The following is a 27,280-nucleotide window of genomic DNA, read 5'->3' as shown; positions in this document are numbered from 1 at the left end:
CAATTTAGCATTGATCCGACAGAGCTTCGGTTTCTGCTCTTCTACTTTTCAAAATTTTTCGTTTTTGTGCTCCACTTGGATGATGTCTCTTCATGATCACGTATCTATCTAAAAGTTGATAGTGTTTTAATTCTAATAATTTATTTTAACTTCAGGGCTTAAAATATAATTTAAAAAATTAAAAGTGAAAAAGAATGGTGTAACATCAGTCACGTAAACCGAGGAGAACAGATATCCGTCTTTACCTATCAACACTTTTTGTACCTTAGATTTAAACTAGTGAGTCAGTACCGGTGGGTGAAAGTATATTTTCTGTTTTTCTTACCTGAAAGATAGCAGTTATATTTAAACTTATTAAAGAAGAGATTGATAAATATATAAATAAAATTTAAAACTCACTCTAATAAACAAACGGAACAGACAACAAAAAAAGTTTGAAAAAGCCGACTCATCCAAAAACTATATCAACCAATCACATTCAAGTATAATGATGTCAATGTCCGACTAAAAATAGACGTGGATTACCAATTCGGTCAGGATTTTAAAAAAGCGTTTATTCTAACTAAGTATATGCATTACTACAGATTATTTATAAATAAATATATTAAAAAATAAAAACACAAAATCACGTCTATACACTTACTAAATAAATAAATTATTTAATAATTTTCGTAATTGGCTTTTTGGAGGCCCCCTCCAAATCGGAGGTCCGCCCCCCTCGCCCCCCCCCCCCTCGGTACGCCAGTGGACACTCTGTTTGGCTCCTGGGTTAAAATGATACTTTGCTGAGTTGAAAGTGACAATTTTTAAAAATATTGTGTTACAATATTTAAATCTGATTTCTTTGTAATATTTTATTTACGGTTTTTGTTAAACCAAAAAACTTGAATAACTTAAAATTTTTATTGTTTTCAATGAGTTTTCAAAAATATTTTGAAAATAAATAGCTAGTTTAAAATTTTATAAAAATAATGCGCTACGATATTCAAATATGATCTCATTCACGGTTCTTTAGTTCCGTTTTAAAAATTTTTCGTTTCAGGTTCTTTTGTTTCCTTCGTAATTTTTTCAGATTTTTTTCTTAAATTTAATCAAATGCCAATAAAAGAAAAGCTTTTTCAGCAGACAAACTCATAGAAACTTATGAAACTTTTTTGCTGAAATTGTTTATCCCGGCGAATAAAGATTTGTTCAAATGTCATCACATTTAAAGATGCGGTAAAAATTATGTACAAAAATTTAAAAATCCCTGAAAGGAGGGCTCTTTTGAGAAGAGGCCATGTTGCCCTTGCTTTAATCGGGCACTGATCTTCAGTACTTGTACTTAAGACGTGAGTGCTTGTACTTAAGAAAAGGTACTTGAAAACATCTCTGGTCCAGAGTATGCGCGCAGTACATACACACTAATGCGCATTTTATAATATATAAATATGGCACACCATAAAAAGTTTAAGCAGTTCCACCTTTTTAAACTACACAAGTAAAGATTAATTCAAATAAGTTGTTTTATATAATAATCACTATTAAAATTAAGATGGAAAGAAGAACAAATGATTCAGAGGCTCTCACCAAAAAATTGAGAATTAAAATTTCACAAGTACAAGGTATGTACCGATTTATTTGTTTTTATTCTTTTTATAGTCAATGCAGTATTCTTCAAGAATAGAAAGAGTTGAAGCATTGTTTGTTTAATATTTTGCTTGACTGAACTTGATAATGTTTTTAACTAACATTCTAATAAATTATCTCTTCAATATGCTTTCTGTTGTTTTCAGAAGAAATTTCAGAATCAGAAGAGCATTACAAAACGTTACAAAGGGATGCAATAGATAGCAGAGGTTTAATAAGAGCCAACTAATTTATGAAATGAAATAAAGTTTCCGAACATGTAATCATTTCAATTATTTCAATTATATTCCATTACAGTTGTTGGAGCACAAAATGTTTTTTCTGCTTTTTCCAATTATAGATCAATTATTTAATAATAATCATCCATTTGGAATGGCATTTATATTTTTTTGTATTCTTGCTTTAAAAAATGTAAGTGTGTAGTATATTTCAAACCTTCTAAAAGATCAGACGAACATTATAAAATTGTATTACATAGTGAAATAAAATTGTTTTTCGAAATCGCTTATTTAAAATTTATTATTTATTTAAAATTATGAATTTATGCTGCTATTTATAACTATCTAGCTGTTGACGTATTGTAATGTACGTGAATAAAGAATGTCGCCTGTGTTTACTAAAAATTGACATTTTTATTGAATTGCAATTTTGTAGATGTTAATGAAAGCCAATGGATGTATTGCCATCACATTTAATCTTAATCTAAAATTTTTAGCTTATGCTTCATGTCATTTTTGCTTGAAATGTTGTTTTTTCATTCCTGTTAAATGTTAAAACTCAGCCCAACAAACCCTGAGTGTGTTCTGGTATGCTCATCGTAGTATAGACAATATAAGAATAAATAACAAAATTAATGAAATGGACAAATGAGTAATTTACTGAAACAAAAATGTAAATGAAGAAAATGCAAAAATGTTTCTGATGAATTTTTTCATATGTGTGTTTTACCCTTTTCCTAATTTCTTCCTACAGTGCAAGCTTTCCTCGCGCAATGGCTCTATTAAAACAATTTCTTTTGTGCAGTCGTCGTACCAAACTGTCTAGTTAGATTTATCTATTTTAGGGGTTGGTGGAGGCCATCCGTTGAGCAGCACTGGCGCCATATATGACTCCAAGATGGCTCTGGCGGCGTTACTATGAAGGATGGATGAGGCAGTTTTCAAGGAGACGCAATCAATGGCAAATGGCAGCAATGAGTTTACCGTCTGCATCCATCTCGAACTGAGGGTGGTCTTCAAGCAAACTCCTCCTCCCAAACTGGATGTTGGTTCTTAATTCTTCTTATTCATATACAATACATCGATGCATCAATGGTCAGTGGCGTATTTAGGGGACATTTGCTTGTGTGTGCATTTGCTATTGTGTGTGTATGCTTGTGTTTACGGGTGGGAGTGTGTGTATGTGTTTCATGTTGTATGTATGTGTGTGTGTTGCGAATAATGCCTAACTCGTTGTGAGGAGCAATTTTTGTTTTAAAAGGCAGTAAAACAGTTTTAACCGAAAAAGTGACTTTTTGGCAAAAAATGACTTGAAAAGCAAAAAAGGTAATCGGTCACAATTGTTGGTCCCTCCGTCAAAACATTAAAGCATTTTCTAAAATTCGGCTTCCCCGCTCAAATTTTGAAAAAATTTGCCCCGCCTCCTCTATAGTTTTCTAGATCCGTCAATAGGACGTTGTACATCAACATTAATAGCGGCACACAATTCAAACTATCATGCAGTGTATATATATATATATATATATATATATATATAAATCAATTGCTCTTCGTTAGTCTCGCTAAAACTTGGGAACGGCTGAACGGATTTATCTTATCTTGGTCTTGAAATGTTCGTGGAAGTCTAGTAAAGATTTAAAAGATGAGAAAAATTTGAATAATTGTTGGGAAAATCCTAAAACAGCAGATATTGATTAAATAATACGAGAACTTTCTTTACTCTGTTGATCCTTTGTGATAGTGATATTATAAAATATAATATTTAAAATATAATATTCAAAATTTAAAATTCAATAAAGTTCTATCCAATGTCAATCCATGCTGTCGCACTTTAGAACACGGAAAAAAGTATTACAATATTGTGTTACGATATCTATTTATACGAGAACTTTCTTTACTTTGTTGATCCTTTGTGATAGTGACATTAGAGTAATGTGCTCTTTTTTTGGCTATTTTGTGATTTTGACACTACTGCTAAGTGAGCAAGAAATTTTCTCACTTTGATTATTTACAATTTACGATGCCGTCGGAGAACATGACCTGATTTAGGTCGTCGCAGTCAATCAAATGTGTGAAAAGCTACCTCAGGTGCTAACCGCACTAACGACCAAAGAGATACAGATCATGAAAATAGTCGTATTGCTGTATCAGAATTGCGTTATTCAGTAAGTGGTAATGAAGATAGGTTTAGAATGCAACGAGTTCGAGCATATCAAACACAACAACAGCAAGCACGACATAATGAAATTGAGCGAATTCGCAGATGGAATGCTCCTGTGATTCTTGAATGAGCTGTCTTCTACCATGATCCGGCAATTGATTATTGTGTCGACAAATCGGTAACAATTGGGGAAATAAAAATAATCTGTAAATATCGTAAGGCGTTAAAATACACTCACGAGTATACTGGATTATGCTGTGCTAGAGGCAAAGTAAAATTGCCACAACTGGTCCCACAACCAGATTCTTTACGATCATTAGTTTCTTGGATTGGAAATGATTCTAAGCACTTCTTGGCCAACATTCAGAAATATAACAGCAGTTTTCAGATGACATCATTTAGCGCTACAAATATTATACAGGACACTTTCAAGGTATTATACCAGAATATTTTTTTTATAATATTTGATATGTTCTAAAATATATATATATATATATCGGAAATAATGAATCGACAAATTTTTGAAAATTTCGGATACAAGGACAAATTTGTCACTTACTGAGGACACTGTTACCAGTATTTGATATAGATTATCAATTTTTACAAATTTATTTTATGGGAAATTCAGATGCAGAAGTTGATAATCGTTGTGTTCACAGTCCAACAGTGAAGAGAACCATTGTCCATGAATTACAAATGTTCATCAAAATAACAATTTAGTAAACATGTTTAAAAAAGCATTGGACCGGATGCCATCTGACAAAAAATTTGCCGGTGAACATACAAGGAGGTTTTATTCACCTACCATTTACGAAGTGGCTGTTGTCATCGTGTGCGCCGTCAAACCTTGAATCTTACCCTGCACTAAATATGACTGCAGAAATTTACAATGAGACATTGACCATGGTAGAAGATATGTGTTTATTGATGGCAAATAAAGTATTGTCGTGTTTGGTAATGACAGCACCAAATCGTTATATACACGATGCATTAAACCACGAGTTTCAAAGAGAAGAAGAGTACGACATTGAAGCATTGGCCGTAACAGTTCGTACAAATGTTCCACAATTAAATCAACAACAAAAAATTGCGTACAACACTTTGATAGAAGCTGGGAATAGTATATCTGGTGGAATTTATTTCCTTGATGCTCCCGGGGGAACCGGAAAAACGTTCCTAATTTTATTGCTTTTGGCAAGGATTAGATCGCAAAATGATGTTGCTCTAGCTTTGGCTTCATCTAGAATAGCTGCGACTTTGCTAGAAGGCGGGCAAACTGCATATTCTGCATTGAAAATACCATTAAACATGCAAATCACCGAAACACCAATTTGAAACATCGCCAAAAATAGTGCAATGGCAATACCCTATAGGTATGCAAATTGATTATTTGGGATGAATGCACAATGGCCCATAAAAAGTCACTTGAGGCACTGGACAGAACGTTGAAAAATCTTCGTGAGAACCAAAATATTTTTGGTGGAGCCATGATTCTGTTGTCAGGTGATTTTCGTCAGACTCTTCCAGTTATTCCTCGATCAAATGTTGCCGATGAATTAAATGCATGCCTAAAATCATCGAATTTGTAGCAGTATGTAAGACTCCAATTAACAACTAACATCGGAGTTTTTTTGCAACAAGATAAAACTGCAAATGTGTTTGCGAAGGAGTTGTTAGACATTAGAAATAATAAAGTTGTAGTGGACACCTCGACCGGATTCATCACGTTACCCACAGGTTTCTGCCACATCACAGATTCAAAAGAGGAGCTTATTCAGCGTGTTTTCGCAGATATAGCGCAAAAGTTTAATAACCATGATTGGCTGGGTGAACGAGCAATATTGGCGGCAAAAAATAAAGATGTTGAGGATCTCAATGCGACCATTCAGAATTTTCTTCCCGGACAGTTGGTTTCCTTTAAATCAGTCGACACCGTTATGAACCAGAATGACTTAGTCGACTATCCCACAGATTTTTTTTAATTTACTGGAATTGTCTGGATTACCACCTCACAATTTGCAGTTAAAAATAGGGTCAGTTGTCATCGTGCAGTATAACATTAATCAACCTCGACTGTGCAATGGAACAAGGCTGGCTGTAAAAAAGCAGACGAATAACGTCATTGAGGCAACAGTCATAAAAAGAAAATACAAAGGAGAGAATGTCTTGATCCCGCGGATACCGATGATTCCAACGGATTTACCATTTGATTTTAAACGCCTAAAATTTCCAGTACGTCTGGCCTTTGCGATGACCTTAAATAAATCGCAAGGACAATCGTTAGAAGTTTGCAGAATCAATTTAAAATTTCTATTTCGCGCATGGATGATTATATGTTGCGTGTTCGCGCGTCGGAAAACCTTCACAAAACATGTGTCTGTCAATATCAAATTTGAACATTATAAATAGCCAGTATTTCAGGAAAACTATTTTGTAATTAAGCAACATGATGTGTCATAATAATAAAAAAACTTCATGCTTCATTCAAAATATACTTTTTTATTAAATACGGATTCGTTTTCTTTTAAAATTATTTTATACAAAAATTTAGGTCTTATTTATCGATTGAAGGAGTACGAAGTCTGTCGGGCCACCTAGCTAGAAAACCCTATTTTTTATTTAACCAACATGATGTGTCGAAAAAATAATAAAATTACATGCTTCATTCAAAATAAGCTTTTTTATTAAATACGGATTCGTTTTTTCTTTTAAAGTTATTTTATACAAAAGTTTAGGTCTTATTTATCGATTGAAGGAGTACGAAGTCTGCCGGGTAATCTAGTTACAAATAAAACTTTCAACATAATGAATGGCATTTTAAATATAAAATTTTAGATATAACTCATGCCTGTTGTCGTGATTAAATCCATGAAGCTGAAGGAACCAAAATTGGCGTCAAGCGGTTGACGAACATGGTTCTGATACGCAAAACAGCGCTTAAACGGGACGTAGCCAAAAAAGCTTCACGCAAACCATAACTAACAATCACAATCATCGTTTCGTTCTAGAAAAAAACGCTCTGCGAGAGAATGCTCCGTTTACCAGATTTTAGTATTGTAAACCTCTAGATAAAATAAAAGACAAAACAATTTTGTAACAACATTTTTTACAAATACAGAGTTCATTTTTCAAGAGATTTCAAGATGTTTGCTTTTAAGTAGTTGTTTATTTTTATCTAATCGTATGCACTCAACGATATTGTATCACGTTTATTTAACAAGCAACATAAGAAACTAATGCAATAATCAGATATCTTTGTTGATAAAAATTGTAGTGTACAATCTAAACGCAGTCGAATTTGGAATCATGTTTGTATATATTTATTTACACATGTTAACAAGAAAATTAAATTAATTTTCATATAACAATTTATTGAAATGACTTCAAAAATCAACAAAAACAATGGTAGACATGTTAAGAAAGAAGATCCAAAAGAAAAAAATGATAAAGTTGTAAATGTAGAAGTGAGCACCCCACCAGATGGAGGGTATGGATGGGTCATTGTTTTTGCATCATTCATGTCACATCTACTGATAGATGGTGTCACATTCACGTTTGGAATATTTTACATCGAGTTTCTAGACTATTTCAAATCCAGCAAAAGTTTAACAGCAAGTCTTGGATCTCTCTTAACAGGAACTTGTTTGCTGACAGGTTAGTCACATTACATCTTAATTATTTCTAAATCTATTGTTTGGAGGGACATGTCTAATAATATCTATTCTAATCAGTGTTACTTCATCTTTATACCCCTTTTAATTCCTGGTTTAATCCCCGATATCTCTCCACTATATTTCACTAATTCTTTTCTAGGTTCACGAATCTGACCTTTCCTTCTAATCTTTGACTTACGATACTTGTTTCTATGCTTCACACGTGGATTTTTGTTTTCTTTTTTCCTATGGGGTGTCAGGCCTCTGTTCTTTTCTATCGTTTTGTTTATACCTCTTCTTGTATCAACTACTTCATCACCATCTTCAACATCATCTTCAATTTTCTGAAACTCGTCAGCAAGGAAAGACAGTTCAGCTGACTTGTTGATATTTTTAGAAGTCATCGAGACCAATGCACCTTTGGCAAATGACTTTAATATATCGCTATAATAACAAATTCTGTCAATGACTGGGTGATTTGTTACATCTTCTCTTTGAAATTTAAGAGCTAGATAAAAATTCAAGTTGGCACAATAGTCCAACAATAATTTTAAATGAAATTTACTTGTACCATCACTTCGGGCTTTAAAGTTTGAATAAACCTTTAAAATCAAAGAAAGTTTGGATTTCAGCTCATCTATAAGTTTGAACAATTCCGGGGATTCCTGTAGCAACAATACTTTTTTTTCTTTCAGTGTTAAATCCGATAAATTATTTTGAATATTTTTAAATTCAGAAACATTACTGCATGCAGATTGAATTAGTGATAAACCAAAATCATTTTCATCTAAATAACTGTTCAATTTTTTTTGAAGCTGCAGGGCCTCTTTTTCCTCCAACTGATCATCATCAGCATCTGATGGCAGGTCGTCTTCCAGCTGTGGCATTTCCTCGTTGTCCGATGCCTTGTCCACCTCCTGAGTTTCGTAATCTGCATAACCTTTGAATCTCTTCAGCTGTCGTTCGTATTCCTCTATCTTCTCATCGTCCTCATCACTATCGGAAGCAACTCCCAAGATTTCATCTGTAACTTTTGAATCTGATCTCCTATCATAGTAATTAGTTTTTGATAACAAAATCTTTTCTTGATCAAGATGAAATTTGTCAACATCATCATACAAAAAGTCCTCTGAAGTTGGATCAGGATCAGCCTCCTTATAAGAATTCAAATCCTTGTCTACTTTATTGAATTTTCTCTTTTTGCTTTTTGGTGCCATGGATAGACAATGAGCTGAAAAAACAAAAGAAAAATTATAACATCTGAAACTAAAACAACCAACGAGAACAATAGAGTAATATTTTAGTATGATTTAAACAGGCTTAAATAATGAAAACTGAACATGAATTCTGCTTTTCTGCTATCTAGTTTTATCACTCAAGAGCTCTTTTAACTCTGCAACTTAACCTTCCCTGCATATATAACAAATACCATCCTACCTTTTAGACTTGGGCAAACTAAGAACCATTAATTGATTGAAAAATAAGTATCAACCCTGAAAGCAAGCATATTACATTAGATAATAAAATAGGAACTGTTCAAATAAAATGTAACGCTCCAGCTGGGAGTTTGATATTCGTCTTTATTTATAGAAAATTTAATTTATCATTCATTTTTAATTAAATTTAAAAATTTTAGAATAGTGTCATGATGAAATACTGATAATAATTTTGAATGATAAATATTTCTTGGAAATAATTTTTAATTATTTAATTTTTGAAAAAATCTAATAAAAGAACTTGAAAAAAGTTTATAAAATCAGAGTTTGGTAGGTAGATTAAAATTTTTTTTATGTCAAGTGGCATTTGTTGTGGAAGCGTTACAGAGAGAAGGGAAGGAAGGGGTTAAAAAGTTGTTTTTTAATAAGTAATATTCGAAAAACCCCAAGGTTAAATTTTGTCTCAACAAAACTCAAATTAAACAAATTAGTTTATTTTAGATGAATCAGTAAACAAGGCTGCTGAACTGTTGAAGAATTGCTAAATTGCTAAAGACACAGTAAACAAAACTTTATGAAACAATATACATTTTCAAATTTGTAAATGCTGTAAAAAAATTCAGTTCTCCCTTTTCTTCCCAAACTTAAACTATGATCATGCACTTAGGAGGTTAAACCAGAGAAGGGATGACATTTACCTCGGACCCAGTAATTTATAGTATATTGTATGCAATAAATGTTATAAAATGGTACATAAATGCCATTAGCTAAGTAAAAAAAAAGTTGTGATATTTTATCACGAGCCTAGTAAATTTTCATGAATACACTGTATATTGTTGACCACTAATGAAGCAAAAAAGATATGCTGTAGTATCTAACATGAACATAGTAATTTTTCATGAGTACTTAGTGCTGAATTTCAAGTAAAAGCTAGTCAGTGTGCTATGCACTGGACGACCTGTTAATGCATACTTTTTTTTAGTGCACATAGATTTGCATGTGTTTTGGTAAACATATATTTTAAATCTGGTTTATATATATATATATATATATATATATATATATTTCACTACTGGTTTATATATATGTATATATCCAGTATATGACAACAATATAAAGTTAAATTAAATAGACAGTCTGCGTTGTCATCTGTTGTTTTGTTTGAATCATAATCATCACTGATATCGCAAATTAACAAATTAAATAAAATGTTGGCATTTAAAATTTTTGAGATGTGTTTTGCTAGAATCATAATCATGACTAAAATTGCAATAAGTTTAAAAAATGGTTTTATTGGTGTATTTGTGTTAGAAGCATGAAGAAAAAAATAGAGCTAAAGTGAGTACCCATGCATATTATCTTTGGCTTCAAATTTTAAAATTTAATATTAAAAATACACTGTTTTGTTAAATATTTCACTACTGGTTTTTAGTTGCACAAAAAGCAGGACAAATATGCATAGCGCACAAATAATAAAAGTAATCAATAGCTATCGGTTACAGTGCACATTGCACTGACAGGAGCACTACTAACCGTATTTGTATTTATATATCATGATAGACGTTCAGGACTATAATGTTAAAATTTGTTTACATTTACGATTGTTTACATCACTATCACTAATTCTAATAGAAAGTTACAAAAGCACCTCCTACTAATATGCAGAAAGTTGATTGAGATAAAAATAAATTAATAAAAGATAGAAAATTTTTAGTAACATTTATTTCGTATTTAAATAAGTTAACATAGTAATATATTAATTAAATAATTTTATAATTTATAAATGTTTAAGCATTAACTTATAATGACTTATAATAACAAGTAATATATGTTATAATATTTCGAAAAACATTAGGTTAGAAAAACGTTAGATTAATGTTAAAATTTAAGCCTTAAATTATAAATCAATGTTGTAATATTTAGGAAAGCATTACGATGGCGTGACATTTACTGACCTGGTCGAGCGCTAACAAAAAATAAACGAAAAAACAACTATTGATTGGTTCAATTATTGTTGTGACATTTGTCTGTTTGCATACAGCAAATTGACCAGGTAGGTTAGGGTTAGTGATTTAAACAATTTAAAACATATAAAAGGTTTATTTTACTAAATTATATGTGTAATATTATATGTACAAATTATAATAAAAACATATTAAAGGTTTAATTTACCAAATTATACGTGCAAATTATAATAAAAACATATAAATATAAAAAACAAATCATTAAAAAAATCTATCTACCTATACACGCAAAAGCGCATGCATCTATTTTAATGTTAATCTCAATGTACTTTTCGAATTGCAGTAGGAGGAGCTTATTTAACTCTCTATTAGAGATAGTGAATGTAAACAAATGTTGTAGTCCTGAATGTAAAGTTTTGCCCTTTTAAGTTTTAACTTTTGAAGCATTTTAATTCAAATTTTAAACTTTTAAAACTTTCAAGCATTGCTTTTTTTAACTTAAAAATAATGCTGTGAAACAGCAAATATGGAATCTATAAAATAATAATATCGATAACGGATAAATAAATAATAAATAAATGTAAGTCAAATTAAAATCAATCAACCCATTAAAAATCAAATAAAAAAATTATAAAAATCATCTAACTGAACAACTTACATTTTAAAAAAATAAAGAGATTACAATTACAGAAAACCTGATCCGACTTTTCAGCTAACACTTCAGACAGCTAACACTTCGTATTTATTTATTTACTTATTTGAACCGTCAGAAGGCAACTAACCAATCAGGATAAAAGTAAACCGAAAATTGTCAAGTCAGAGAAGCACGTGCTCAACCAGTAAACAGAATATTCGTGAGTGAAGTTGTAAACACTTGAACTCTAGCGTGAGAGAGATGCGCTTTAAATAATTTAAAAATACGTTATGTGTACACTGTACATATATGTAGAATAACATATTCTATATATATGTTATGTGTAGAATGTATAATGATTAGTACTGCAAGCGCTTCAAAAAATTTATAGAAAACTACGTAACAAAATATGATTAAAATATCTAAGCACAATTTATCTAGAACACACGTAGACCTCGTCTTACGGGGAGCAAAGTGGTTTTCCATCTCCCTCCCTTCCAGATGTTAAATTTAAATTTTGTTAAATGTTAAATATTTTTCTAGATTGACGTTCATGAAAAAATATGTAAAATTTTTTTAAACAAAATGAGATTAACTATAATTGTTTTGTGTTAATCGTATACCAATGAATTAAGAATAAAAATTGGACTGTACTGAATGCATAACGAAAAATCGATCTATACTGCTTTACCTGGAATTTGACCAGGAAACATTCACACTGACTTCAATTATCTATTATTACTGATGCAAATAGCTATTCTAAATTTTAAAATATAACGGTTTAAATCCTTATCACTGATAAGGCCAATACTGTTAGGGCTGACACTTCCAACGGTACTCTATTAGATTTCTCGTCTTTTTGGTTTGATAGCGTATGCTGTTTTAGTCTTTGTACTGCTAATGAGTTGATAAATGTTTACAGAAACTGTTCCTACAGCTATTCCCATAGAGCCGCTAGAGGTTCTGCTGCCGTTTTATGAACTGGAGATTAATGTAACTTTTGCTAGTGGCATTTTTCTGTCTGGCTCAAAAAGGCCCGGTTGACTGTTGGTAAAAAATGCTGGTCTTCATATTAACGGCACCAAAAATTACTGACCCATCTAAAATCTCTCCGTCCTCTTAAAGATATTTAAGCGCTTGGTTCATTGCTGTTTGATTGGCCACTTCAATTTTTATCAGTTGTTGCCAGGAGTTCAGTCAGATTATCGATTAACGTCAGTTCTTTCAGGCAGAGCCAGCAGATTATGTTCTGAGGTAAACTCTTTGCTGGGGTCTGCTAGTCTTCTGGTACGTCTTAAAGATCTGTTCTTGATCGCATTTTGTTTTCGGTTTGTGTAGCGGGTCTATCTGAAAAACAATATCGTTTATTTCACATGCGTTTAGTTTAGCTAAAAATCTTTTGTATGAAATTGTATTTTAAACACTTTGTATATAATTAGTATCAACATTTATATAGCGCTAAGTGGAAGTTTGACATCTAATGTTTATTTCCCAATGTGATAATTTTACCGAGTTGCCAATAATAATTATTATTATGCTAATTATTATTGCGTCATTATCATATTTATGGACGAACATTTTGTTATATTTATGTATTTACAACGTTAACAACAACCACATGCATCAGCGTTGCATTACATATAACATTATGACACAGCCTATATATACAGCAAAGTATTATATTACATAAATAATTTCTACATTTTTTGGATCACATTAAGGTATTCAACGTCAACATTAATAACATCTAACTTACATAACATGATAACATGCGATAAAGTTTTTCAATTTATCTTAATTTCTAGAAGTTTTACTAAACTTTTTATTTATTGAATTTATTGAATAGAAATGTCTGATTTTCGGCTGGTACACACCATTACAAACGAATGCCTGCTATATTACAAACATACTGCAAAATATTATTATTATTATCTTCAATTCTCTCTTACATTTCTCAGACATAGCACACCTAGCACGTGATTGGCGTTAGAACCCACTCACTGCAAACTGCAGGACTAGCACCCTAACCATAACACCATCTCGCCGCCAAACTAACTACATTATAATTTAAAAGTTAAATTATAATTTACAATCCTTCTTATGATTTAGCTCCTGTGGCAGCAGCTCTCGTTCAAAGATATGAGTGTCGAGCAGTGGTGGTTGCTGGGAGTCTTGTAGTATCGATGTCATTTGTCCTCTGCACTTTTTCACCAAGCATTGGGTGCATGATGTTTGTTTATGGCATATTAGGAGGTGAACGATTCTATTTATCATTTTAAATTTGTTATTAAATAAACCACTTTATTATAACCAGATGCTTACATTTGCAATTTTATAACAATTTTGATGGTAGGAAATTCTCCCCCTTTATAAACTCACGTACTTGTAGATTCAAGTCGAATTACTAATTTTTTTATCCGGCAGAGTAAAAGTACGTCTCTATCGACCAAAATGTGTTTCTGTAAATTACTTAAAAACATCTTAGTTTTAAATATTATTTACTATTAAATAATTACACTAAGCTGGTATATATATATTATCTATAAAAATCACAGCATGTTCGGCGTTAGTTAACTCTCTGTTCAATTTTTATATTTTTCTAACGGTTGATAAATCATTCTCAAGTTTCTTGAGTTCAAAACTAAAATTTTTGTTTATTTTATGCGTGATAGAACAAAAAAGCTATTCCTATACCATCTTCGAACACCGAAGATGGTATAAGAAAACCGAAAAAAGCTTTTTTGTTATATCATGCATAAACTTATATATATTTATTTTTTTTTATTTATTTATTTATTTTTGAAGGATGACCAAAAAAGATAAACTTGTGGATAGGCCACCCTTAACTAAAATTTCTAACTATAGATGTAACAAAAATGTCATGAAATACATACACATAAACTCACGCTCACACATACTTACAAACACGCACCATACTACAATTCATATCACAATACTGTTATACAGAACTGAAGAAACAGAATCGATGAAATGAAATGATCTGGAAACGAAACATACGCTCACTTACACAATCAAATAAATAGACACATAAATAAATATGGCCACACACATAGGGCGTGGCCACATGTCTCAGGGGACAGCCGAGTGAATGGACATCTTACACATAGATATGTGCCCCTCCACATACACCCCCGCTGTACCCTGGTTAACGCTCCTAGAATACAATATTTATATACATATATACACATATCTACACATACACATGCACACACTCACACACATAGACACACGCACACTCACACACACATAAACACGCACACTCACCCAAACAAACTCACGCACACTTACCCACACACACTCTCACGCAAGCACTCCCGCTCACACACAAACACACACACGCACTCACGCATCTATACCCATATATATATATATATATATATATATATATATATATATATATATATATATATATATATCAATCAATAAGAAACTTATATAGCGCCAATTTAATGTTCTCAAAGGCGCTATCGTAATTATATAAACATAGAAATCTACAATACTAATAATAAGAAAAAAAAATTGAAAAAAAAACTTAACTAAAATTATCAAAGTTTAACAGTGAACAAATATGTTTTTAGTTCTTTTTTAAATGTCCGGATGATCGCAATGACTGTGGCAAGCTGTTCCACACGGTCGGACCTGCAACAGAGACACTCCGTGCACCAATCTGCAAGTGTGAAACCGGTATTGTCAACAAATTCATATCATCTGACCGTAGATGAGACGACGCAGACATTTTTTTTGAAAATTTGTTCACGAGATATTCTGATGACATCCCATTCAGTGATTTAAACACAAGTACAGCAATCTTTTATCTATTGTCAACCAGTGTAGTTCCTCCAGGATGGGCGTCACGTGATCAAACTTCATCCTGCCAGTTACCAATTTTGCAGCCCTGTTCTGAATCGACTGAAGAAGAGCAATTGACCTTCTTGAAAGTTTTTAAAACAGACTGTTGCAGTAGTCAATTCGCGATGTTATAAAAGCATGAATCAGCGTCACCAATGCCGATCTATCCAATGAATGTCTGATTCGATAAATGTTTCTTAAATAAATATTACTTGATGTATATATTTTCTTAATGTAGTCTTTTATCGATGAATTGCTATCAAGTAAAACTCCCAAATTTGATGCAGTTGCAGATAATGATATCTTTACATCTCCCATCTCAACAAAACAGAAATCTAGTTTTGACAACTGCTGCCACGTACCCACCGGTAGCAACTGGGTTTTACATTCATTGAGCTTAAGCGAGTTTGATGACACCCAATATCTAACCTCTTTCAAACACTGGACAAATCTATCAACTTCATCACGAAACGAACCTGGAGGACCAATGACTAGAACCTGAATGTCGTCGGCAAACGCTTGACAAGTGAATCCATGAAAGGAAATTATCTTGATTATATCTGCTGTGTACAAAATAAAAATAATTGGTCCCAGAACTGATCCTTGTAGCACACCTGTTGTTACCAAGGCAACATCAGACACTGAATTGTTAAACGAAACCTGCTGTGTTCGGTTTGTCAAATACGACCTGAACCATTTATAAACTGTGTCCATAATCGTTACGTAGTCTTGCCAGCAAAACATCATGGTTTACACAATTAAATGCTGCTGACATGTCTAAAAACGATAACAACGATAAGTGCTGGACGTCCATCGCCAAAAACAAACCAGACAAAACATGTAACAATGCTGTTTCAGTAGAATGGAACTGCCTATAACGGGATTGATTACAAGGCAGTAGGTTATTTTCAGATAAAAACTTCAAAAAACTTTTAACCACTACACGTTCCATAATTTTTGAAATGAATGGAAGATTCGATATCGGTCTGTAATTATTAACATCATTTACATCAGAACTTGTTTTCTTCAAGACGGGGAGAACCACAGCTTACCTGAAAGAGGAGGGAAATTCACCTGATTGAAAGCAGCAATTAACAAAGCTGGTGAGAAATTTGATGAAAAATTTCAAATACTTTATAAGATGTGAGTTGGAATGACTCCTGTGAACTTGTTTTACACGGGGATTTGATTATAATATCTTTCAATTCATCTTCACTGACCATCGGGAAAGATGAAAACATAACAGCATTGTGTGGCCCACCATCATCTGTTGATTGAGTAGAAACTTTGATAGACTGAACGATTTTGCTAACTTTTTCAGTGAAAAACTATAACAAATGATGGGCTGTAATACCAACATCACTATCGAACATTAAACTTTTCTTGTTTCTACACAACACCATATTAATTGCCTGCCATTTATTTCTCAAGCTTTTGCTGACCAATTTCTCCAATAATTTGAACGTTTGTCAGAATATAATTTGGTTCTTGCTTTTATGGAAGTTATCCAGTTATTACGGTGATCATCTGTCGACAGTTTTCTGAAGCTTCTTTCTATTTTTCTACATGTTTGTTTAGCTTTTTTACAATCATTATCAAACCATGGTGCCATACGCTCACCTCTATCATAGATTAATCGAACAGGCACAAATCTATCAACAATACTCTTTAACTCGTTGTTAAACATTGTTAGTTCCTTTTCGACGTCATCACTACAGCATGGTTTTGATACTGGTGAAGTTAAAATAGCACCAATGAATTTTTCCTCATTTACTGTTTTCCATGACCTAACTGATTTCATCACTGTTTTAGAAGCTGGCCGAACAATCATTGTTTCTATTTTAATGAAACTGTGATCCGAAATTATTCCACTAGGATAGATCTTAGCATTAAGTACTGGAAAGTCATGCGAATTTACAACTAAATCCAATGTACCTCCTAGGGTATGTGTAGGAACGTTGACATGATTTACAAATTGAAATATAGCAAATATTTCTTTTAAGCGAATAGATTGGGGATCAGCAGTTCTCTCAACATGCATATTGAAATCACCCATCAATAAAATGTCTGAGTTTAAAATTGTTAGTTACTCCAAGATTGAAACTAGTTCATCATAAAACAAAACTGTTATTGGAGCTGAGCCAGGTCTGAACATAGCTAGCAAGATGAATACGCTTTTATTTATTGATAATCTGATTGCGATAGATTCAAACGTACTAATCAATGGCAAAGTTAACTTTTTATATGTTTGAACTCTTTGCGAAAGTAAACTATCAAACCACCATGACCCGGATCATGCTCTCTTATATAATCAACAAACTGAAACCCAGGCGGCTTTGCCAAACCAATTGCAAAATTACCATCCAATCCATGCCAAGTTTCTGTCAGCACCATGACATCCAAACCATCACAAATCAACTCATGAACAGTGTCAACCTTTTTCATAATTGACCTGACGTTAAGTAACCCAAACATAATATTGCCATTTTGATTTCTGTCATCCATGTCATTATTATCGACTACTTTGAGTCTTTTTTTGCAAAAAACTGAACTATCTTCCATTTCCCGACCTCCCCTATGACTCGATATAAAAAACCCTCTTTGCAACTCTCCTTCTTCCTCTTGGCATCATCAAGTAATTTTTTCAATTCGCTCCTTTGTTGAATTGTCAGGTCATGACTTAACCGAATATTTTTCAAACTATCATCTAAAGTTTTCATCCTACGTATATTTTTGAAGATAAGTTCTTTAATTTTTGCATCGTCAAATCTGAGGAAAATTGGTCTGACAATTTTGTCTCCTTTCTTTCCTAATCGTATCACCTTCAAGACATTTTTAAGACCAAAAACTCCATCAGTTAAATGGTTAATTATTTTATGAACCCTGTCATCATCATCAGCACCTTCCTTCAATCCGAGTAGCATTATGTTGGCTTTCCTCTTCTTTGCCTCGACAACCTTGTTCAGCGTTATTTGAACACTTTTCACATCATTATTGATTGCTCGCAAACTTCTACCAACTTCAGATTTGACAACTACCAAAAAAGATCTGTTCATTTGACGCTTCAAAACCAACATTTCATCTCATAACTTTGACCCAGAAGCATCCATTCTCGAAAGTTTACCATCATCCTCATCAATAATAGTTTTGACGGCGTCAATCTGCTGTTTAATATCCAATTTTTTCATTTTTTTCATCTCATCAAATACTGTTGAATTGCCAGCTTCAATTTTTTCGGAGACAATTCTCTCGATAGGTGACGAGCCAGAACATGCAAAACAAAAAATTCTTACGCAGCTGAATGCTATAATTGAAGTAAGTGCTTCATCATACATGCTTGGAACCAAGAACGTCACCGAACAATCGTCACACTACATTAATGCCTTCCTTATCACAAGCAGCTGCTTTGTTGGCACTCTTTGTATTTCTACCCGTCATTGTTGCAACAAAAAGTTATCAAAATACACGTAAAAATCTTTTAAAAATCATGCAAAAATCATGCAAATATTTTGCATGCCATGAAAAGTTAAACAGGAAGTTAACTAACGCCTAGCATGCTGTGATTTTCATCAATAATTACATATATGTATATATAATATATATATGTATACACACACATATACATATATATATATAACGCTCAAAATTCGGTAGATTTCATAAATTACGTGTACAACAGAGGACTCAAGTTTTGCGGTGGTTGAACTGGTTGTAGTAGTTTTAAAAATGAATAGTTGTTTAGATAGTTGAGGAGATAACCAGTGACACTTTGTTTTGTCATTTTTGAGATGTAAGTAAGATTCGAAAAAAGTCTTTAGTTGCTAAATACATTGGGTGGTACCAAATAGCACACCTTAAACTTTGGTTTCAGTATAGCAGTTTCTTTATATTTGGAAATGACCGATATGTGCAGAGATTTGCTTGTTAGAAAACATAAAAAGAACAAAAAAATATTTAGTTGTTCTTCCCCATGAAATGTTGGGGATGGATAAAAACTGTATAATTATTTGATGACTGATTTAGTTTTTTCTAAATCTTCAATAGAGATACCTTCGAAATGATCAAACACTCTAATTAAACAAAAAACCGAAAAATAATGAAATTAAAAATTAATAAAAGCTTTGAGATTGCGTGAATTTTATTTTTAGTTTTTAATATGCAGTTCTGACAAACACAGAGCTGCTTATATGCCACATCCCACAACACAACGCGTACGATAGACATGAGTTTAGTAAAGATGGTGTTCGAACCACGCCAACCGGACCAAGCCCCCGTAACCCATACCCACCCATACCATACCATAAAATAACCTGCCAATTTTTTTTCTAAACAAGTTTCAAAGTGCATATAGAATAAACTTTGAAGGCACGATATCCTAGTGGTTAAAGCTACCTGTTGCTGTATCGCAGTGCCTGTAATGATCAGGCTAGAATATGACGAAAGAGTTCCTTCATATCACATGCTTTGGGTGTGATGCGTCGTTTGGCTTTGTATTGATTCCTTTAAACATTGAAAGGGTTTATGAGACTTTTAATTTTTTTTTAAACTTATTTACATAAGAACTCATTTGTATAAAAACTCATTCATATAAAATGTATTAATAATTAGGTATTGGATTTGGTCTGATGTACTTACCAATGGTTGTTTGTGTAAGTTATTACTTTGACAAGAAACGGGCCTTTGCCACCGGTATCGCTGTCTGTGGGACAGGTGTTGGCACGTTTCTTTTCGCCCCGTTCAGCAGGTGGCTTCTAGAAATCTATGATTGGAAAAATGCGATGTACATCATAGCTGGGTTATCTCTCAATGGAGTCATTCTTGGTCTGCTGCTCAGACCGATAAAAAGTGTTACTCACAGAAAGGACGACAACAACGTTGAAAAGTCTGAAAAATTCCAGCTCCTAACAAACAACTTGGAATGTAAGGTTGACGTCGACAAAATTGATGAGGTTGTTTCTAGTAACGTAAGTCAGATGTTAAAAATTTCATAAAAATTTACAAATATTCATTTAAAATTTCAAATGCTTTTTTTGTTACCGATTCTCATGATAGTCATCTGCAGGGATAGTTGGTGAAAACCGAGTATATCGCAGAAATCGTACAGATTCGAAAAGGGTATCATATATTTGTATTTGTATCAATTAAAAACTCTCACAAACCGTTGATAAATAAATGATTTATTTCAGATTACTTTTAAAATAAATGCTATTTCTTTGTGAACACTACATGTTAATTTTTAACCTAAAAATTTTGTTTAAAAATAACAGCTTTAAAAATGTTTATTTTGTTTTTTTTTATATTTTATATGCATTTTTTTTTTACAAAAACTTCTTGATGCTTATTGTTGCTATCTTTATAAAATCCATTAAAATTTTTCATGTTCTTTGTTTATTTCAATTTTTTCATTTAAATATGCAGAAATTAAAAAATATCATTGTGTTTAAAACCTTTGCAGAACATAAAAACCATTTTAATTATTTTACGTTATCTGTTTTTCTTGATACAATCGTAAAATAAATAACCACATGTTTTAGTTTTCGGGGTGCTCAATTGGTGAGCACAAGATCATTCCACTGCAACGAAAGGATATCTTTTACAGCGGAAGCGTTCTTAACATTCCAGAATATTCCGAGCATGCCAACATCGCTGAGTATACAAAAAGCACCACCTCCCTGCCCAAAATTGGAGCAAAAGAAGAAGAAACTGGCGATGAAAAAGTTTATTGCTGTAAGTGCATTCTGGTGACGAGAAAGTTCAAAGACACTTTCACTCAGGTTGGCAATGTTTAAAAGTAGATGTTGTACAGTAATATTAAAGTATCAATTTAAAATTGTAATGAATTTTTAGCTTTATATGAAATGCTAATAATTTGAAGATGACTGATATGTCTTTGCTGAAAGACCCAAACTTTGCTCTTATTTTGGTTGGAAATTTTTTTGCATCAATCGGTGCTTACATTCCTTTCGTGTACATTGCAGAAAGGGCTATCTACTTAAACATATCTGAAAACAACGCAGCTTTCCTGATTTCAATCATAGGTTAGAACAACATTTTTTCATGCTTGCTTGTTTGTTTGCTTGTTTATTTCGATAAGCAAATTTGTAATCGATTTTTCGATAACTTCTTATAGTTCGATTAGGCTGAAATTTTGTATTCTTCCAGTTGCATTGTTTGGTTAAATTTTAGCAGACTTAAATGATCCAAATCAATTAATTTACAGTATGAATTAATAAATGCTTTGGAGAATATATTTTAAATAATTTAAGTAATTTAAGTTTAAATTTGGTGCGGAGATGACCACATCTTGATCAACAGACCGGCGACTGTAAGCACGTAGGGGACTGACGAGGTCGATCCGGATCCAAAACGTCCGTTTATTGTTTAGTTTTCTTGTGACCACTAAGTAGGATTCTTGTCAACCGCGGTGAGTCGACAAAGGTGTATGTGAAGCAGACTATGTTTAAGGCACTTTCTCTAACCTCTTCCTCAACAAAGGTGAACAGACTGATCATATAAAGGGCTGCCAAACTCTGCCGCTGCTTTAATCCATTAGAGAGCAATCTTATGCTCTGAGCCGCCTATGCGTAGGTTTGTGACTGCAGCTTTCGACCAGTGAATCCAAACCTGCTGCTTCGCCACACGCCCATTGCTATAGCCATTTGGAATTGTTGCGGGCTTATAGCTATCAGTCAGTTTGGTCGCTTAACTTGGTTTATGATGAGGAAGAGTTGCGCCGATCCTCAACCTTACTCTGTCGTCCCAGCCTATCGGTATCCAGCAATATAGAAACGGCTGGAGATAATAGGGATGCAGTGAATGGCCAGCAGTATTTTTACTTGTCTCACTGTGTCCTATTTGCGTTTCATGGCGCTTGCTGGGCCTGCATAGCAACTCGTTGAAACATCGTTGGGTTCTCTTTCGCGAAGTGTAGCCGGATCCAGACACAATACGTAAGAACACTGCTGGGCATCTTCATCTTTTTTATTACCCGATCCATTACTATTTTAATTGTTGAAATATTTTGGTCTTTTGAACTCAAACTTTTCTTTCAAATACTTTCCTCAATATAACTCAGACCTTTTAGCCAGGGACACAGTGTTGCAAACCAAGGTGGATGCAAGCACGACCTTCAATAATAACAGTTCAAAACTACATGAGTTTTATGAATTCCTGACTGCGAGTACTAAACGCACGCAACAAAACGAAAAATTTTGCAGAAGTAAATGTGAATCCTTTTAGTAAATGAACGAATAACTAAATTTGGAATAATGTTAATTTAGACTTGTGAAAAGCTAGCAAACGTTTGTTAACGAACGTTCAGTTTTAAGCTATTTCGGAAAAATAAAATATAATTTTATAATAATATTAAGGGTAAGCTAGCGTCAGGGTTAGGTTTAGGAAACGTTCGTTGAACGAACGTTTGTTGACTTTAGACAAGTTAATTCAGTGAGTCCAATGGAGGTCTTCAAAATCAAATGATGTATCATCACTGCAGCGTATTAATTTATTTATTGTAAATTTGTAGAAAAATTATACTTTTGAAAAAAATTGGAAAGGCATCGCCAACATTGTTGGCCGATTGTTGTCCGGTACTCTTGCAAACATTCCGAGGTTGAACACGCTGCTGATGCACAACGTGGCAGTTACGTTGGCTGGAGTCATGTGCCTGCTCAACACGTTCTTTACTTCCTTCGCAACAATCTGCATCTTTGCTGTTGTCTTTGGCTTCTGTGTTGGTCAGTCAACTATTATTTAAATTATGAAATCAATAAATAAATTTGTTTAAAAGTCAATATATGTTAGTAGCATTTTTAATTTTGTCCATGCGTTGTTTTATTTTAAATTGTATCTTGATGAGCAATAGCATTGATTGATTCAACTTTAAAAACTGCACCATCGTTAAATTAAGCACAATTGAACTGAAGTGATAATTTCAAATCCTGCAATAGCCACGTGGATATCAGTCACCCCGCCGATCCTCTGCAATTTGCTAGGCCTGGAGAAACTGACGAACGCATTTGGAGTGCTGGTGATGATCAGAGGGATTGCAACGCTCATTGGCACCCCGATGGCCGGTTCGATAGAATTTTTAATTGAAACAAATTAAAATCAAGTGGTGGAAATAAGGCGTGCAAAACATTTTGGTTCTGGGTTGAGGTATTCATCTATTTATTGACTGCAAGTCTGAAATTTATGAAAATAATTTTTTCAAACCTTACGGTCCATAAAACACAGCTGATTAAAGCAGCTGATAAATTGTTATCATCGATATTATTTTATAACATTCCAAAACGTTTGATAAGAAAAGTTTGAATGAGTGTCTGTCATGAACCATCACCCCCACGACAGGGTTCGTGTACGACGTGAGTCAAGATTTTGACGTGACGTTCCACATCGGAGGCGTGTTGTTGGCTGCTGGGGGCCTTGTCTTCTTCTTCTTGCATCTTCCTTGTCTCCAAAAAAAATAAATTTCGTTTGTTATGATTTTGATCTTAGTCACTTGCCCATATGATATGTGCATCTTATGAGGTGTATTTGAATACAAATTTAATTGATTTAGTTATATTTGAATAGTAGGTGGGAGTGTGAACATGTAGAAAGGTTGATTGAAGATGGGATTGCATTGCATATGTGTGGTTGTCTTCGGTGACCGGGAAATAGTTTCTAATGAACGTGCAGTGGCAGGCACCGTCATGCAGGTTAATGTCGCTGAATTAATGTGAACTTGGGTTTATGATATGATGAAATGATGGGACACAATGATATAACAATGAATAAATGATTACTTATCAGAGAGTTAAGTGTTATTCAATTATGTTATAACTTTAAAATAATTAAAAAATATGATGAATTTTTGTGAAATTATTATATTAGAAATTATGTCTGATTAAAAAATAATTTTATTTGAGTTTTTTCTCAAACCATTTTTGTAAAAATTTAGAAAAATGGGCAAACCAAAATGACGAGCAAAAAAGATTAGCGACCGGTTAAAAAAAATCAAACCTTCAGTGATGTTAAAAGGATTTCATCAGTTCATTCCCCCAATCATGCATCCGTTCATATCTATCCATTTATACATCCATCTATTCATCCATATATACATCCATCTATACATCCATCTATATATTCATCTATTCATCCATCTATACATCCATCTATTCATCCATCTATACATCCATCTATTCATTCATTTTTCCATCTATTCATCCATCTATATATCTATCTATTTATTCATTTCCCATCTATTCATCCATCTATTCCTCCATCTATACATCCATTTATTCATCCATTTATACATCCATCTGTCAGGGTTCAGTGTAGCGCTATACGATTTAATTCTATAACCAGTAAACAAGAAAATAATATCTCGTGGCCGTGGTGATTGCAAGTTAAAAAGTGTTTAAAAAAAAGTTGGTTAAAAATATTTTAACTGTCCTTCAAGGTCAAATAATTATTAATAACTCAGTTTGCGTGAGTTATTAATAACTTGTCGCAGTTTCTGACCATGGGAGTGATAGCGGCCAAACGTCTATAAAAGCGCTGGGAAGGTACAGTCAACAGGCTCAGAATTTCAGTTCAGGAATTATTATCGTCGCGAGAGTTATTGTGGAGTCTCGGAAGTATATTACGTGAGACGTGGAGACTCGAACTTTGTAATATTACGTGTGATATCAGAATTAGTGCTGGAACAGGCTAATTGGCGAATTTGCGAACAGAAGGAAAAATTGGCGAATTCGTGAACCGACGAATTGTGAATTATATATATATATATACAGAGATATTGACTCTAAAACGTTATAATTAATTAATTAGAGATATTGACTCATAACGTTGTTTAATTAATTAATTAGAGATATTGACTCATAACGTCGGTTATTATTTATTGTTAATTGCCTTACACTACAAACTGTATTTTACGTTGTAATAGAGAAATTGTTACAACGCACTTGTTCTTGTTGCGAAGTTGAATTAATAATAAAAGTTAAAGAACGAACCCTTACATCCATCTATACATCTTTCTATTCATCTATTCATTCATTTTCCATCTATTCTTCCATCTATTCATCCATCTATACATCCATTTATTCATCCATCTATTCATCCATCTATTCCTCCATCTATACATTCATCTATACATCCATCTATTCATTCATTTTTCCATCTATTCATTCATCTCTGTATGGATAACCATTTTTTTTATATACTTCTTTCTACGTATTCATCCAGTCCCCCATCCATCTGTTCATTTATTTGTTCTCATAAAAAGGAAGCGACTATTGTCCAATGCTGGTTTTGGACCCCCACCCCCACCAGAAAATGAAAGTAGAAAATATTGAAGAAGATTTTGTGCAAACTGTAGTAATAAAGTGAACTGAAATAAGCAAAAATAAAGAGGTCATCAACTTAAAATTTTTTTAAATTATCTCCCACCAAAAAGATAATCAACTTTAAAATGTTGAAATCATCCCCCACTGAAAAATTCTATTTTCTCCATTGTTTATAATATACAGGGTTGCTAAAATATTCAAATGTTTGTTGAGTATTTAAATATTTTACAACACTGATAATATATATATTTTACAAACATATATATATATATATATAAACATATTTATTTATATAAAAAAAACTTTATATGTTTCTACAAATAGATAAAATAGATATAAAAATATGCGAAAGCAAAGATGGATGTGTAGGCGATTAGATATATGAATAGTTGATTGACAAGTTTGAATTGAATAAAAAACAGAGATATAAATTAAAAAGAAGCAAGGAAATTTAACTCCGTACTTACCGTAAGTAATCGAACTATTGAAATTTGATGCTGGTTATTGACTTTATATGTTCTTTTTTAAAATGAAAAGTGAAAGTTGAATTTATTAGCACTGGAAATAAATTTTCACTTTTTTATATTTTGGTACATAAATTTGAAGAATATTATGAAAACTTCTGGTACTAATATTTTTTACTTTTTATTTTTAAAATTAGTTTGAATCATGTCAACAATTGATGCCTCAAGTAATGAAAAACAAATGGAATGTTATATTAATTTTTTTAATGCAGTAAGTTCAAAATTTGCACATTGCCAACATCAACATTAATAAAACATCAACAACCAACTTGAACTAATATGAACTAACAAGAACAAATGTATGAAACAGATGGAAAGCTTACATTTTTTTACAAAAGTTATTTTTCATTTGAATATAAAATTTATAACTTGATAACAAACGATAGATAGCAAAGAAAATGATAAAACACATTAGAAAATGTACAATATTCATCAGGCTGGTCTTGAAGTATATGCAGAAAATATTTAAACTCCACCACATTTGCAACAACTGCCGTATTTTTTCATTACCAAAAAGAGGAAGGCAATGAGCTGACTACTTATTCATTATATTAACAAGTGCCAGGTAAATGTTGCATGTGGATGTTGGATGTGAATATTGCGTGTGGAAGTTGCATGTGGATGTTACATGTAGATGTTGCGTGTGGAAGTTGCATGTGGATGTTACATGTAGATGTTGCGTGTGGATGTTGCATGTGGATGTTGCATGCGGATGTTGCATGTAGATGTTGGATGTGGATGTTGCGTGTGGATGTTGCATGTGGATGTTGCATGTGAATGTTTCGTGTGGATGTTGCATGTGGATGTTGCATGTGGATGTTGCATATTGGTCAGAGGAGTAACGCACGTGCTTCGGGGTCCAT

General features: G+C 32.8%; 5 protein-coding genes across 5 annotated transcripts; 3 read left to right on the top strand and 2 right to left on the bottom strand.

The window, feature by feature from the left end:
- Positions 1-5,085: 5,085 nt before the first annotated feature.
- Positions 5,086-5,313, top strand: HELRODRAFT_151766 (hypothetical protein; the record flags this gene model as incomplete). Its single annotated transcript, XM_009012135.1, has 1 exon — positions 5,086-5,313. A coding segment is annotated over one exon (228 nt), but the record flags the coding sequence as incomplete, so codon positions are not given.
- An 879-nt stretch (positions 5,314-6,192) lies between these two features.
- On the top strand, positions 6,193-6,417 carry HELRODRAFT_71363 (hypothetical protein; the record flags this gene model as incomplete). Its single annotated transcript, XM_009012134.1, has 1 exon — positions 6,193-6,417. One exon carries the CDS (start codon positions 6,193-6,195, stop codon positions 6,415-6,417), a length of 225 nt encoding a protein of 74 aa, XP_009010382.1.
- Positions 6,418-7,199: 782 nt separating this feature from the next.
- Positions 7,200-11,890, bottom strand: HELRODRAFT_190072 (hypothetical protein). The gene is made up of 2 exons (XM_009012133.1): positions 11,757-11,890; positions 7,200-8,891 (listed from the first exon to the last, which is right to left on the bottom strand). The coding sequence occupies exon 2, from the start codon at positions 8,876-8,878 to the stop codon at positions 7,742-7,744; it is 1,137 nt and encodes a 378-aa protein (XP_009010381.1). The 5' UTR covers positions 8,879-8,891; positions 11,757-11,890; the 3' UTR covers positions 7,200-7,741.
- Positions 11,891-17,797: 5,907 nt separating this feature from the next.
- Positions 17,798-19,003, bottom strand: HELRODRAFT_166983 (hypothetical protein; the record flags this gene model as incomplete). Its single annotated transcript, XM_009012132.1, has 3 exons — positions 17,798-18,017; positions 18,089-18,613; positions 18,936-19,003. The coding sequence occupies 3 exons, from the start codon at positions 19,001-19,003 to the stop codon at positions 17,798-17,800; spliced, it is 813 nt and encodes a 270-aa protein (XP_009010380.1).
- An 859-nt stretch (positions 19,004-19,862) lies between these two features.
- Positions 19,863-24,455, top strand: HELRODRAFT_185246 (hypothetical protein). Its single transcript, XM_009012131.1, has 7 exons — positions 19,863-20,529; positions 20,618-20,680; positions 21,100-21,339; positions 21,441-21,603; positions 23,122-23,298; positions 23,512-23,640; positions 23,915-24,455. The coding sequence occupies exons 1-7, from the start codon at positions 20,191-20,193 to the stop codon at positions 24,031-24,033; spliced, it is 1,230 nt and encodes a 409-aa protein (XP_009010379.1). The 5' UTR covers positions 19,863-20,190; the 3' UTR covers positions 24,034-24,455.
- Positions 24,456-27,280: the final 2,825 nt, after the last annotated feature.

The sequence above is a fragment of the Helobdella robusta genome (genome assembly GCF_000326865.2).
Source record: "Helobdella robusta unplaced genomic scaffold HELROscaffold_10, whole genome shotgun sequence".
NCBI lineage: Eukaryota > Metazoa > Annelida > Clitellata > Rhynchobdellida > Glossiphoniidae > Helobdella > Helobdella robusta.
This window is presented reverse-complemented; position numbering and strand designations above follow the sequence as displayed.